General features: G+C 47.2%; 1 protein-coding gene across 1 annotated transcript in view; it reads left to right on the plus strand.

The window, feature by feature from the left end:
• The window catches only part of IQGAP2 (IQ motif containing GTPase activating protein 2), a gene marked incomplete in the record, with an annotated part of 4,327,392 nt that overhangs the window by 1,250,487 nt on the left and 3,062,429 nt on the right, over positions 1-14,476 (plus strand). Inside the window, 1 exon segment of the mRNA XM_044063965.1 lies at positions 10,095-10,172. Within this exon segment, the coding sequence (XP_043919900.1) occupies positions 10,095-10,172 (78 nt within the window).

The raw sequence follows: 14,476 nt of genomic DNA on the forward strand, positions 1-14,476 counted from the left end.
GAATCTTGTACCACCTCTGCACACCTTTCTACTTTTATATCTGTAATGTTACTGCATATCAAAAAAAAAAAAAGAAAGAAAACTAAAAAAAAAGTTACTGCATATCAAAATAAGACATTTTTTAAGGTGCAATGTTCCTGCAAAATATTGCAACCCTTTTTTCTTGTATTTTCATGTTCAAGTTGAATTGTTTTCGAGCATGATTCGTGATAGATGTGCAGATATCAAAAATAGTTTTAAATAATCATAGGATCATAGGAGATTAGTAAGCTTTCGACCAGGAGGTCATTTTAAGCCTAGCCATTTCAACCCAATGTAATACCGTAGAAGTACTAGTCAATACCCAAGATTGCATTTAGTGATGACTGCTCTTGTCTAGGAGGGTGGTGGGCGCTATCCCTGGTAAGAACTCATCCAGGTTCCTCTTGAATAGTGTCATAGAGGTGCTCTGTTTCACATGAATTAGTAGCATGTTCCAAAGATGTGGCAGTCACTGGGAGATAAATCTGTCACTCCAGCATGTCGCAGGCCATATTTAAGTCCCTGGAATGCGCAGCCCTAGACCCATTTGATTTACAGATATGCAGTAAGTTCATTAGGGTTGGGTCCTGGGTTGCTCTGTAGGCCAGGCATAAGTCTCCCCTAAGAAGTCTATATGGTATGGAGTATAGTGACAGGGATTTTAGTCGGTCCATGTAAGGCACATGCTGGAGGCCCTTGATCTTCTTTGGGAGAAACCTCCAAGGCCTCTCTGATTGCTGTAGGTGCTTAGTACAGTGCGTACCAAATGGGGCTTTATACTCCTTTATGGGCCGGTTAAGTGCCAGGTATTTGGGGGGGGGGGTTTGCTCTTGAGGCGATGCCTTTACTAATCAAGTGAGCTATGTGGAAAGCTTTCCTTACAGTGGTAGACACATGGTTGAAGTTAAGGTCATGTTTAACCTGTGATCCAGGTCCCTTACCACTTCATAGGTATTTAGTTTATTGTTGTTGATTTGATAGTGTGAAGAGACATTGCTTGTACCGAAGGGAATGATGATGCACTTCTTGGAATTCAGTTTGAGACTGTGACTAATACACCAGCCATTGGTCTGTGTGAGACCATCCTGGAATATACTGACATCATTTGAGGATTCAATGATTGCAACTAGTTTGCAGTCGTCTGCAAACTTAGTCAGCCACAACCCTTTAGTTTTGACCTGAACTTCTCAGAAGTATATACCAAACCTAAGAGGGCCCAGCACTGACCCCTGTGCTTACCCCGCTGATAAACAGATCTGTTGGTTGATGTGGAGTCACCCACTTTGATAGTATGTCCGGTTTGTATGCCAGTTGGTAACCCATCTTACAACGAAGGGGTTTACATTCCATTTGCTAAATTTATCGGTAATGCCTGAATGTGGGATTGTGTCGAAAGCCTTTGCCAAGTCGAGGTATGCTGTGTGCTCGATTTGCTATAATCAGTGGCCTTGGTCACATTTTCAAAGCCACCAGCTTTTACAGGCAGGATCTGCCCATCACAAAGCTGAAATGGCTAGGGTCCAGGGTTTGGAGGCCACCTATGTCTTTATTTGAGGTCCATAATGATATGCTCCATGGCCTTACAGATGAGGCTGGTCAGGCTTAAGGGTCTGTAATTCCCCAGGTCTGTTGCTAGGCCACCTTTGTGGAGGGGAATAGCTGTAGCCGTTCTCCATTTTGCAGGAACAAATCCTATGGTTAGGCTACGATTGAAAAGGGTAACTTAGTGGTGATGCTAGTTCATGTTTTAGCCTGTTTAGAAGACAGCCTGGGATGTCATCTAGTCCCATAGTGTCCATGTTCTTTGCATTGGACAGGGCTTTGAGGACCAGGTCTTCAGATATGCAAGATGTGTTGGGGGAGTTGTTATAAGTTAGGAGAGGATAAGGGACTGAAATTTTTGCCAAACCTATCTGCTAGCAGGTTCGCTATCTCTGTGGGTTCAGTGTGTGTGATACCGTTGATCACTAGTTCTGCACATGCTTGGGTCCTATCCTTTAGGTTATGTACATAGCTGTAAAAGGCCTAATGGTTATTCTTGGCAGTACTTGCTAGGTGTCTCAAAACAGCTCGTGAATGATTTTAAGTTGTCTTATTTGCCTGTTAAGGACCCAACAATGGAAAAGCATGTTAAGGCTGAGGAGGGTGCTTTTCCATTGTTGGGTCCTTGTTTTCTTGGACAGCAACTTTTTGCATTTATTGTAGCGTTTGTTCAAGCTGCAAGTCCACCATGGCAGCTTGATTTTACTTGGGGCTCTGTTTTTGATTCTGTCTGGTGCAGCTGAGTTTATACACTTATGCAAGTAATTGTACAGTGTAACCTTTGGCGTAGGTACTATTTTCAGCTTTGTGTGGGACTTGGAATGCATTTATACCTTCACCTAGGTGTGTATAGTTTGCCTTGGTGAAGTTTTTTAGTTGGACTTCACCCTTTGTAAGTTCTGATGTTAGTGTCAATTTGAAGATGACTGATTTGTGGTCAGTTTTAACTAACGAAGGGCCAACAGATGACATGTTGGTGAGGACCAGATCTAGAATGTTTGATCTGAAGTAATTAACTTCATTTGGTCTGCAACCTGTGGGATACGGATCCGATCTCGGATCCGAGCCGGCAACTTTACAAAGCTTAGATCCGAGCTCCTAGCTCCTCCCCTTACCCATAATCCCCTGCCAACCCTGACTGACCTCAGATCTAGTTTGCTGCGCTTCTGAACAGCAGCTAGATTGCGAGCTCCTGGTCTTTTGGTCAGATAAGTCCTTGTTTCTTAAATTTTTCTCCTTAAACTTGTGTGAGTGTGTTGTGTTAGTTAGGTTTCCCTTGTTATAACCTTATTTTATATAACCTCTTTAAATTTTTCAGTCAAATTTTTCCTCCCCATCCCTCGCTGGTCGTAGTCTGTGTGTGTGTGTTTAGTGTGTTTGGGGCCTACTGAGTGAGTTTTCTTTTAGCTAATATGTCTAAGGCCCCAAAACCAATATTTTCTAAGTGCACCGAGTGTGGCCATAAGCTCTCCCCAGCGGATGGCCACACTCGGTGTGTCTGCTGCCTTGGGGTTGAACACCTCTCCTCTGGGTGTTCTATCTGCGTGGCGTTTAACCCCAGGGCACTGAAGGACCGGAGGTTGAAGCTGATCCTAGCGGGACTCTTGCCCCCGGATTCAGCCTCCGGTGCTTCTGTGGCGGCCACTCCTGCCTCTCTCCCCCCGCTCCTGCGCCGGAGGAGAGCGAGGCCAGGAAAGAAAAGAGGAGGGAGACGCACCACAAGCGGTGGGCCAAGGCCTCCACTTCGGCCCTCCAGGCTAAGCGGGCTTCTCCCTCCAGGGCTTCTAGGTCTCCTCCTTCTCGGCTCCTGTCTCCATGCTTCTCCCCAGGACCCGAGGAAGAGGAGACCCGATCTCCGTCGAGGTCATCGAGGTGGCACTTCCGGCCAGCTTCTGTGGCCTCGTCGAGATCCACCCGTAGCCTTTCGGATGCAGATTTGGACCGGATGATGCAGATGGGAGTGCTCCTGCCTCCCCCCCCCACTCAACACCCTTCTTTGCCCCGATAGCTCCTTCTCCGACCCGCTTCCTGGGTTCAGAGCGCTTGGTGTCGGGCAACGTTGGAGCCGGGGGTGGGTCGGCACCGACAGTATCTGGTACTTCGGCTCCGACTCTTCCTTCGAGTCTGTCGGATCCTTCCTTGTCGGATCCAAGCTCTCGGAGCCGTGGTCTGAGCTTCGGATCCGAGGGGGTTGGTGTGCCTTCGGCTCCGTCCAGGTCGGAGCACACTGGTCCTTCGGATCCGATGCTCTCGGCGCTAGTTCCGATCCGTCCATCGGATCTGGGCGAGGGTCTGCTCTCCGATCCCAGAGAGAGCGGCTCTCCCTCGGCCTTCGATGTGGTGGAGAGGGCTCTGTTGAGTGCATCCAGGCCCCCGGTCCTTGCTTCGGCTCCGTCCTGCACTCCCTCTCGGTTGGGTCAGGCTTCCATCACCAGGCCACAGGGACAGCCTGCTTTGACGTCTCAGGTTGTTCTCCTGAAACAAGAAGTGGCTGGTGAGACATCCTCGGACAGCCCCCCCGAGGATGTTCCTCACAAGCGAAAGTGCAAGAGGAGGCACGTGGACTCCCCCGAGTCCTTGACAGAAGACACTGATTTGGATGAGGGGGAAGGCTCCCCAAGGTCACCCCCCCCCCGGAGGATGTCTCCTTTGGAGACATCATGGAAATGCTTAGGATCGGGGGGGGGGGGTCCGCCCCCAAGGCTTCCTCTGACGAATCTGTGTTCCTGGAGGCATTCGAAGCAGGCCCATCTACCTCTTGGGTGTCCCCTCTGGCCGACCCCTTATTGGACCTTATTACCACTAGGGCATGGAAGGAGCCGGACACTGTGGAGCCAGTCCCCAAACATCCAGACAGAATCCTAAGCCCCCCCCACTGAGAAGTCCCATTGGAGCAAGGGGACCCCCCGTAGATGCCATGTTGGTGGCGGCAGCCACCAAGAGGGAGTTAGCCCAAGAGAGTCCCTCGGTCCATCCCCCGAGCAAGGAGTCTCGCTCGATGGACCGTCTTGGGAAGCCAGTCTTTAGTTCAGCGACCTTCGCTGTAAGGTCTCTGAACTACATGGTACATGTGATTCGGCTGCAGCGAGACCTTATTAAAGAGTACGCTGCATCACCCCCCCCCTCCGAGTCCATGTCGGCGGAGGACAATCAGTTGTACTCCACTCGCATGGCCACTCTTAGGTCTATAACCAACACCTCTATGCAGCTTGTATCCCACGCTACAGAGTGAGCCGCTAGAGCCAGCAGAGCGGGCCTAGTTATGAGGCATCAGGCCTGGCTCTGACATTGTGATTTCACGGAACCCTTCAAGGCGTCCTTTGCGAATGCCCCCTTTGATGGTTCTGCCTTATTTGGCAAGACAGTTCGCAAGACTTTAGTCCAGAGAGAAAAGGATGGGAAGACGTTGTCTGCCGTCAGAGTCCGCTTCTCTGCTCTCCAGAGGTCCTTCTCCAGGAACCAAAAGGGACAGAAGAAGATGTGGTTCCGAAAGTCGCAACAGTCCCAGTCCGCTCCGGACTCCCAGTCCTTCCGCGGCAGAGGAGGACAGGGTGGACACCACCCTAGAGGCAGAGGGGGCCCAAAAAACTTTGGTTTCAGAGAAACCTTCTCTGATCGGCCCACGCAGCAACCCTGAGGGGTTGCTCGACTGCTCCACTCTGGAGGCAGTCGGGGGGCGCTTCTCGAGGCACCTGGCAGCTTGGGAGTCCATTACAACAGACCGCTGGGTGCTTCGTATCATATCCAGAGGATACAGAATTCCCCTTTCTTACATTCCCTACACTCCCGAACACCTCTCCGATGTTCCACCCAATTAGAGGGAGGCTACAGCTGCAGAAGTTCGGCAGCTTTTAGAAAAAGGAGCTGTCCAGCGCGTCCCCCCCAGGCCAGGCCGGATCAGGTTATTACTCAAGGTTCTTTTTGGTGCCAAAAAAGACGGGGACTTAAAGGCCCATCCTCGATCTTTCCCTACTAAACCTGTCAGTAACCAAAGAAAAGTTCCAGATGGTCACTCTTCAATCTATTCTCCCCCTCTTGCGGGAGAACGACTGGATGTGCTCGATAGACCTCAAGGACGTGTACTACCACATATTGATGGACGTACGATCCAGGGGATTTCTCCGCTTCCGGCTGGGAGCCAGTCATTATCCATTCAGGGTCCTTCCCTTCGGTCTCACCTCAGCCCCCAGGGTGTTCACCAAGGTGTTAGCAATGATAATAGCGGCCCACCTGAGACTCCAGGGAATGCAGGTTTTCCCGTACCTGGACGACTGGCTCCTCACCGCCCCAAGAAGGCATCTACTATGCTTAGCCAGGGTCTACTTCCTCAACCTTGCTCCGCAACTAGGGATCACTATAAACTCAGACAAGTCCTCTCTCACCCCGACTCAGGTGATAGATTTTATCAGGGCCAGACTGGACACCAACAGGCAACTAGTCTTCTTAACTCCCGACCGGTTGCACACTTTCAGGGCACATGTGCGGGCCATCTTTCAATCTTCAAAACCTCCGGCGGGATTGGTTCTGAGGGCCCTGGGGTCCATGGCAGCTGCAATAAACCTTCTTCCCATGGCGCGTCTGAACATGAGGATTTTACAGTGGACTCCAAGTCCAATGGCCCCTTCATCAGTACCCCTTGAGTCACCCCATTTCTCTCAGCAGGGCCTGCAAGAGGGCTCTCGTTTGGTGGCTTCAATCACCGGACCTCCATGCGGGATGCCCCTTTGCCACGGCCCCCCTCTCGCCACTGTGACCACGGATGCCTCTCGTCTTGGGGGGGGGGCATTATTCGGGCAGGATGGTCCAAGGCACGTGGAACAATTCAGAGACCTTATTGCACATAAATGTTCTAGAGATGAGGGCAGTGCTGTTGTCGTTGCAAGCACTTCAGAGCCTTCTGCCTGTAGGAACAATTGCAGTCCAGAAAGACAGTATGTCTGTGGTATGGTATATCAACAAACAAGGGGGAACCAGGTCTTACGCACTCTGTCGAGAAGCCATGAGAGAGTGGGAATGGGCGATCTCCACCAACCACTTTCTCATTGCAATGCACATTCCGGGACGGACCAACATCCTGGCGGACAGACTGAGTTGCACCATCCTTTCACCTTACGAGTGGTCCCTCAATCCTCTAGTAGCAAGTTAAATTTTTGCCATTTGGGGGCAGCTCTGTTGCGATCTTTTCGCATCTCCCTCAAACATGAAATGCAACAATTACTTCGCTCTCATTCCCCCTGCAGGGGAAGCCCCGATGGACGACTTGGTGCATGCTTGGCCACCCGGTCTTCTCTATGCCTACCCTCCTCTTCCCCTCATGCTGAAACTTCTTCAGAAAGCCAGTCGGTTGGGGAGCAGGATGATCCTCATTGCCCCATTCTGGCCTCGCCAAGCTTGGTTCCCTTACCTCTTGTCTCATCGAGTGAATCAGCCCTAGATTCTAGATCCCCTTCCGGATCTAATCTCCCACCCCCTGGGGCTCCCACTTCCCGACCTGGCCAGCCTCAAGCTTACTTACTCAAGCTGCTCCAGTTCCACTTGTAGCTAGGACTCCCGGTATCTCTTCTCCAGTTAAAACTATCCAAGTAGCAGCGCGCAAGCCCTCCACTAGGCAGGTCTATGGTAGTAAATGGAAGCGTTTCTGTATCTGGGCAGAATGCCATCATTTGGATCCTTTTACAGCCCCCTTTCCTGCGGTGCTGGACTTTCTTTTAGGTCTTTTTAATGGCGGAGCTAGCTGTTCTACGGTTAAGGTTCAGTTAGCAGCTATCTCTCATTATCACGTAAGTACTGAACTGGGTCCTTTGATTACTACAAAATTGTGCAAAATGTTCCTAAAGGGCACCTTTCTTCTTAGACCTCCAATAAAGGAAGCGGTACCTCCATGGGATTTGACCTTGGTATTACAAGCCCTGACGGCCCCTCCCTTAGAACTGGTGTCTTCAGTAGACCTCAAATATTTGTCTTGGAAAACAGCCTTTCTTGTGGCTATTACTTCAGCCAGGAGAGTATCTGAATTGCAAGCTCATTCTGTGAAACCCCCATACTTAGCCTTTCACAAGGATAGGGTTTACCTCGGGACCATTCCCTCCTTCCTCCCGAAGGTAGTTTCTGAATCTAATATTAACCAATCTATCAATTTGCCGGTCTTCTTTCCTAACTACCAGAACAAAGGGGAGTACAGACTACATTCTTTGGACGTGCACAGACAACTTAGATTTTACATTCATAGGACATCTGGTCATAGACAATCCAACCAGTTGTTCGTCTCCTTTGCCAAATTTAATCTAGGTAAACCAGTCTCGAAAGCTTCCTTATCGAGATGGATTTCACAGTGTATCATTACAGCGTATCAAAATTATGGCAGGCCCGTACCTCAAGGAGTTTGTGCCCATTCAACTAGGGCTATGTCTACATCTGCCACCTTTAAATCCAGGGTTTCCTTGGATGATATCTGTTCAGCAGCCACTTGGGCCTCATCTCATACCTTCATCAATCATCATAAATTGGACATTACCTCCAGAGGGAGAACTTCTTTTGGCTCTGCAGTGCTCCGGAATATCCTTCCATGAAGGCCGCCCAAGGTTTAGGTAGCTGGGGACTCTGTCCCACAGGTTGCAGACCAAATGAAGTTAACTACTTCAGATTAAGAAGTTATGTACCTACCATAACGTTCCATCTGAGTAGGTAAACTTCATTTGTCTGCAACCCCCCCCCCCCGTCCCCCTGACCTTCAGATGTGTTTCATGTCATATAGTGATGTACCATTTCTGATAATGTAGTTAGTTATCCACTATAGTGCTTGCGGGCAAACTTGATCTGAGGTCAATCAGGGTTGGCAGGGGATTATGGGTAAGGGGAGGAGCTAGGAGCTCGGATCTAAGCTTTGTAAAGTTGCCGGCTCGGATCCGAGATCGGACCCGTATCCCACAGGTTGCAGGCAAATGAAGTTTACCTACTCAGATGGAACGTTATGGTGAGTGCATAACGTCTTATTTCTTTTGACGGGGTATGGACAGTGTGCTCCAAGGCATTTGAATTCATAGGTTCATGGGTTGGTACTAGGCTATCGGCCCTAGGGCCTATACAAGCCTAGCCATAACAATTCCTTGGCTATTTCTTCCCACACTGTTTACTTCCCTGGACCCCTGTCTAGCAGGGAGACCGACGTGATCCCTGGGGTGAATTTCCTTTCTCCCATCCAATCATCAAGGTTCCTTTTGAAGAGGTGCTCTGCTTGACATGTATGGGCAGTCTAATCCAGAGTCTGGGTAGAGTCTCTGGGTCAGGAACCTATCCCTCCAGCATTTTTGTTTGTTGTGAAATAATTCACAGTATGATCAAAGTATGCCACATTGGTCCAGATTACTTGATGCATTCTATAAAGATGGTCACAGTTACACACAGTTAATGCAGTGGTATTTTGCAAAGAGGCTGTTCCTCCCATAACCATGCAGCATGTTATGCTTAGATTGTGCTTCAGGGCCGAAACAAAATATTCCCTTGTCTCATTTTCAGCAACCTCAGAGTGGCAGTAATGATGTGGAGATGGTAGGGAGCATAGTTTTCATGTGTACTTCATTAAGAGGAATGTTCTTCATTTTGAGTCTTAAAAATCCCCTGGTTCTCACAGTTCCACACTGTGAATAGCTCTGTCACACATTCAAATGTTAAGATTTTTTTGAATAGCTATCTATGTATGATTCATCAAAAAAGCTTTATACATATAAGTTAACACATTTCAACTCTCTGGTGAGATACCTACTTTGTTTTAATAAGCTGTTGATAAGTGATCCATGTGTTGCCATTTTTTTCTACATAATGGGAGGTAATGTTCTTTGAAGATGGAGGGTTAAGAACTGTGACGGGGAGCATAGCCCCACACACAGCCTTTGTTGGAAAAATATTGCTGTAGTAGTATTAAAGTGTTCACTTAAGAGCTGTAAAGTAGTTCCTAAGGTGAACATGTTGCAGAATATCTTGCAAATTCAGAGCACATCCCCAGAGGGGATGTTCTGCAAATCCTGCTTATGTAGCAGCCTGTTCGTTAAACTCAAAGTGCATATACAAATTCCACAGTTACAGTCACAGTAAATTAGACATAATGAAGGTGTAATGCACACACAACTTCGTATTCAAGCACTTTGTTACTGTGTTTAGGTTTCATGTGGCAATTTGTTAAATTGTCTTTAGGAATAAGAGTTTGGGATTATGTGTATTGATTGCTTGGTTAACATGTCCCTGATGAATTTACTAACGAAGCATGTTTGGTTTCATATAATTAATACTGTTTGTGATTGATTTTAACTTCACAATTATATAAAATAGTCGTGCAGAATAGTTTTACTCCTAGATGTGGTTGAAGCACTAGTGAGTTCAGTACTTGAAGTAAAGTAACTTTTCTGCATTTTTGGGTTTGTATTGTATTCTCTGTAACTTTACTGCAATATTGTTAATGTACTACTCCTACACCTTTTTTTAATTGTAATAACCTTAGAATAATGAGCCCTGTTGTTTTTATTTTGTTTACCAAGCGTTCTGGACTTCACTTTCGACATACAGACAACACAGTGCAGTGGCTTAGGGCTATGGCGTCCATGGGATTACCAAAGGTAAGAGCTTGGTATAGAATTTACCCTGTATGGCTGAGTTTGTGTACATCTATTGTGTGACCAGTTTTTCTGAGCTATAACATTGTCATCTAAATTATTTTTATTGGTCTATCATGATGAAATGCAGCAACTCCAGTACACACTTTAGGAGAGTGTGCAGATTTAACAATTGAAGAGGATGTAGCAGGAGGAAATTTTATTGTTTTGAAATACTATTTGTAGTGACTGACAGCTAGAGTCTGTTTTTCTGAGAAACCGTTCCTGGTTCCTGTTATGTTTTTCATTAGGGCATGTTGAAAGATTATGGCTGCTTATGGGCATTTTCCTGGTTCATGTATTTAAGCTTATTTAATGTTTAAATTTAAGAGTTCTGCTGCTTTTGCTTTTTGTAGTGACTGGTATTTTTGTTTGACCAGAAAGAATGAACTGCACAGATGTTCTTCGTCTCACATTGCTGCAGTCATAACCTGTGGGTAGTCCGCTGTCCTCGGTCGGCCCGAATACCAAAGTGTTAGGCTGGCGTCGGTCATGGGCGCTCAGAACTGACGTCAGTACGCAGTAGTACTTAAGCGCATGACCGACACCATATCCTCAGTCTTTCTTGCCGCATGGTCCGAAGCAGAAGCAGCGTTTGCAAGTGCCGTTCGGCGTCCTGAAATTTTCGTTTTTCGAGTTTCAGACCGAAGACCAAGTTGGGCTAAGTACCCCGTTGGGGAATATTTTTGTCTTTTCTTGCCTCAGTTAATTCGGATGTCAGAAAAAGTTAATAATTGTATTTCTTGTGGGAAACAGATACCTCATAGGGACTATCACTCTCTGTATTCCTTGCTTGGGGCCTGAGCACGACGTAGTCGGGTGTCGCTTTTGCGCTAGATTTAATAAGCGCACCATTAAACGCAGATTAGATTGTGCTAGGCTTGTTTTCGGTAAGCGGTGTAACTACAACATGCCGTCGGATCCTCCGACGCCCGCTACCGCAAAGAAGCGAAAAGATAAATCGTTAAAGTCTAAACAGGATGAGTTGTCCGTTGCGGACGCCGGTTCTATGGAAACTACGGTTGAATCTGTGGATCCAGCCGAGGTCTCGGCTGAATCACAGGGGGAACCTTTAATTTTACAGGAATTGGCCTCTCAGGAGTTAGGTCAGGCCGAGGGGGCTTCTCAAGTTTCTGTAGTTCCATCATTACAAAAGGTTATTAGGCCTTCTACTTCTGTCACTAAGGGCCCTGCTAAAGCTAGACCTGGTCTTTCTGGTACAGGCATCAGCCCTAGTTCTTCGGGCTCTGTTCCTAAAAAACATATGTTGAAAATGGCAGAGGATTTGATTACTTTAATCAGGGGTTCTATGCCCCCTCCAGACAAGAGGCCTAGGGTGGAGACAGATGTGGAGGGATTGGAGCATTCCTCAGATTACTCTGAGTCTTCAGCTGAGGACATTCAGGATTTTCCTCCCTATTCTGATTCGGATGCAGAGGATTCCTGTCCTTCTGCTTCTCCTCCAGAGGATTTTTCCTTTTCTGAAACCCTGCACTCCATGAGGGAGCATTTCAAGTGGGAAGGTCAGGATTTTTCAGATTCTCGTAAGAGGCTTAGGGAATTTTAGTTTTTGCCACAACATAGACCTTTGGCTATTCCCCCTGTTTTAGATGTTGTTCAGGATGTTTTTTCTGAAGCTTCCCTTAATCCTGATTCTTTACCCCCTGCCCCTGTCAAGCCAGACAGGTATTACAGAGTTCCAGAGGCTCATAAATATTTGTATAAGAGTCCTAGAGCTGACCCGGAAACTATTAGTCAAGGACCTAAGGGTATCAGGGCTTCTGTAGTTAAGAATCCAGTACCCCTGGATAAAGATTCTAGGGCTTTAGATAGGTGGGATAAAAAAGTGTATACCTCCTCCACGCTAGCTATGAGGGCTTTAAATTGCCAGTTTCATATGCTGAAGTATCAGAACTTTCTGTTAGGTCAGTTGAAATCTAAGGTAGATGCTTTAGCTGAGGGCATAGAGTGTAAGGAATTGCAGGACTTAGTTCATGCCTCAGATCAGGTTGGTAAGCATTCCTTGCAGTGTGGCTTCGATGCTCTTCAGGTTTCTTCCAGGGTGGCTGCCACTGGTTCAGTTATTCGTAGGCATGCCTGGCTTAAGGATCAAAATTTGTCAGAGCATGTTAAAGCTCGAATTTTGGATGCTCCTCTTCAATCTGAAGTTTTTTTTGGTTCTCCTGTGGAGTCAGTTTTGAAAAAAATGGAAGACAAAGCTAAGTCCATGCAGACGGTTAAGGAATTTTTACAAGTGCAGCCCCCTAAGTTTAGCAGGAATTGGCCTGCAAAAGGATGGTCTTACCCTTCTTCCGATTTTCAGTCTAAGGGCAGGTCTAGACGTGGTAGGGGCAGAGCTCATGCTCAGGGTTCTTTCAGACCTAGGACTTGGAGTTCTCCTGCAAAATCTTCTGGTGAGGGCAGGGGTCAGCCTTTTCGTAAACAGACCCAATGACCTGTATCTCCAGCTGCCAGACTCTTTCTGTCTGGCAGCTCCTCTAGGAGGAAAGTTGGCACTTTTCAAACAAAATTGGCTTTTGGTCACCCAGGACAAATGGGTGTTGGACATTATAAATCAAGGCTACAAGTTTTATTTTCACACCTTGCCTCCTTTCAAAGGCATGCCAGATGTACCTCCTCAGCAAAGGCTGGAGGCTCACAAACAGATTTCTTTACTTTTACAAATGGGGGCGATCCAGGTGGTACCTCCGTCAGAAGTAGGCCTAGGGTTTTATTCTCGCCTATTCCTTGTGCCAAAGAAAGGAAACACTTGGAGGCCAATTCTGGATTTGTCCATTCTCAATACATACCTAGACATTCCAAAGTTCAAGATGTTAACTTTACAGCAACTTCTGCCTCTGCTAGGCAAAGATCACTGGATGGTAACTCTGGATCTCAAAGAGGCTTATCTTCACATTCCTATCAGGCCCAGCTGCAGGAGATTCCTGCGTTTTCGGGCTGGTACTTTTCATTATCAGTTCGCTGCATTGCCCTTTGGCTTATCTACTGCGCCCAGGGTGTTCACAAAGGTCCTGGCTCCTGTGATAGCCTTCTTAAGACTGAGAGGAATACAAATTTATCCTTATCTGGACGATTGCCTGATTCTTTCTCAAGACAAAGTCAAGTTACTTCAACATCTACAGTATGTAATGGCAGTTTTCAGGTGCCTAGGGTATTCTGTGAACGAAACAAAGTCCAGTCTAGTACCCTCTCAGGACATGTGCTTTCTGGGTGTGAGACTGAATACAGCCTCTCAGATGGCCTTTTTGACCCCGGACAAACAAAGAAATCTTCACCTATACTTCCAGCAATTATCGCTAATGTCCAGGCTGACTGCAAGGGCAGTCCTTCAAGCCTTGGGGTTCATGGCATCTTGCATTCTGGTACTTCCCAATGCCAAACTGCATATGAGGAAGCTACAATGGTATCTCAAAAGTGTATGAACTCAACACTGCCACAATTTGGACACTGTCATTCAGATAATACCTTGCATCCAGAAGGAATTCTTGTGGTGGGCTCAGGAATGTCACCTAAACAAGGGACTCTCTGTGACCTGACCAGAGGCGAGTCAGATCTTAACGACGGATGCCTCAGACCTGGCTTGGGGAGCATACTTCAATGGGAAATGGATTCAAGACACGTGGCCCCCCAGACTACAGCATTTGCATATCAACATGGAGATGTTAGCAGTCCAATTTGCCCTGATGGCCTTCAAGGATCTACTTCAACCAGGACAGGTGTTGATTCAAACAGACAACACAACAGTCATGTGGTACATCAACAAGCAGGGGGGAACCCATTCTTACCCTCTTTGCAGACAAGCTATGATTTTGTGGGAGACTGCTCTGAGTTTGCACATCACTCTTCAAGCACGGTTTCTGCCAGGAGCACAGAACTCCTTAGCAGATGTTTTGAGCAGACAAATTGTGGATCCCCACGAGTGGAAATTGGATCCTCATGTATTCCAACAGTTGACAGTGGCTTGGGGAACTCCAGACATAGATCTGTTCGCTTCTCCACTAAATTTCCAACTGCCAAAATTTTGCACAAAGATGTTTCACCCAAAAGCTTGGAAAGTGGATGCTCTATCTTTCAGTTGGAACAACCTTCACGTCTATGCTTTTCCTCCTCTGCCTCTCCTTCCCAAGGTACTCTTGAAAGTCAGACAAGGACAAGCCTTGCATGATTCTAATAGCACCAGATTGGCCATGTCAGCACTGGTATCCTCTGCTGAGGAGTTTAGTACAGGAGCCTCCTTGGCCTTTGCC

The sequence above is a fragment of the Protopterus annectens genome, chromosome 2.part2, assembly GCF_019279795.1.
Source record: "Protopterus annectens isolate FY-2018-M chromosome 2.part2, PAN1.0, whole genome shotgun sequence".
Taxonomy (NCBI): Eukaryota; Metazoa; Chordata; order Ceratodontiformes; family Protopteridae; genus Protopterus; species Protopterus annectens.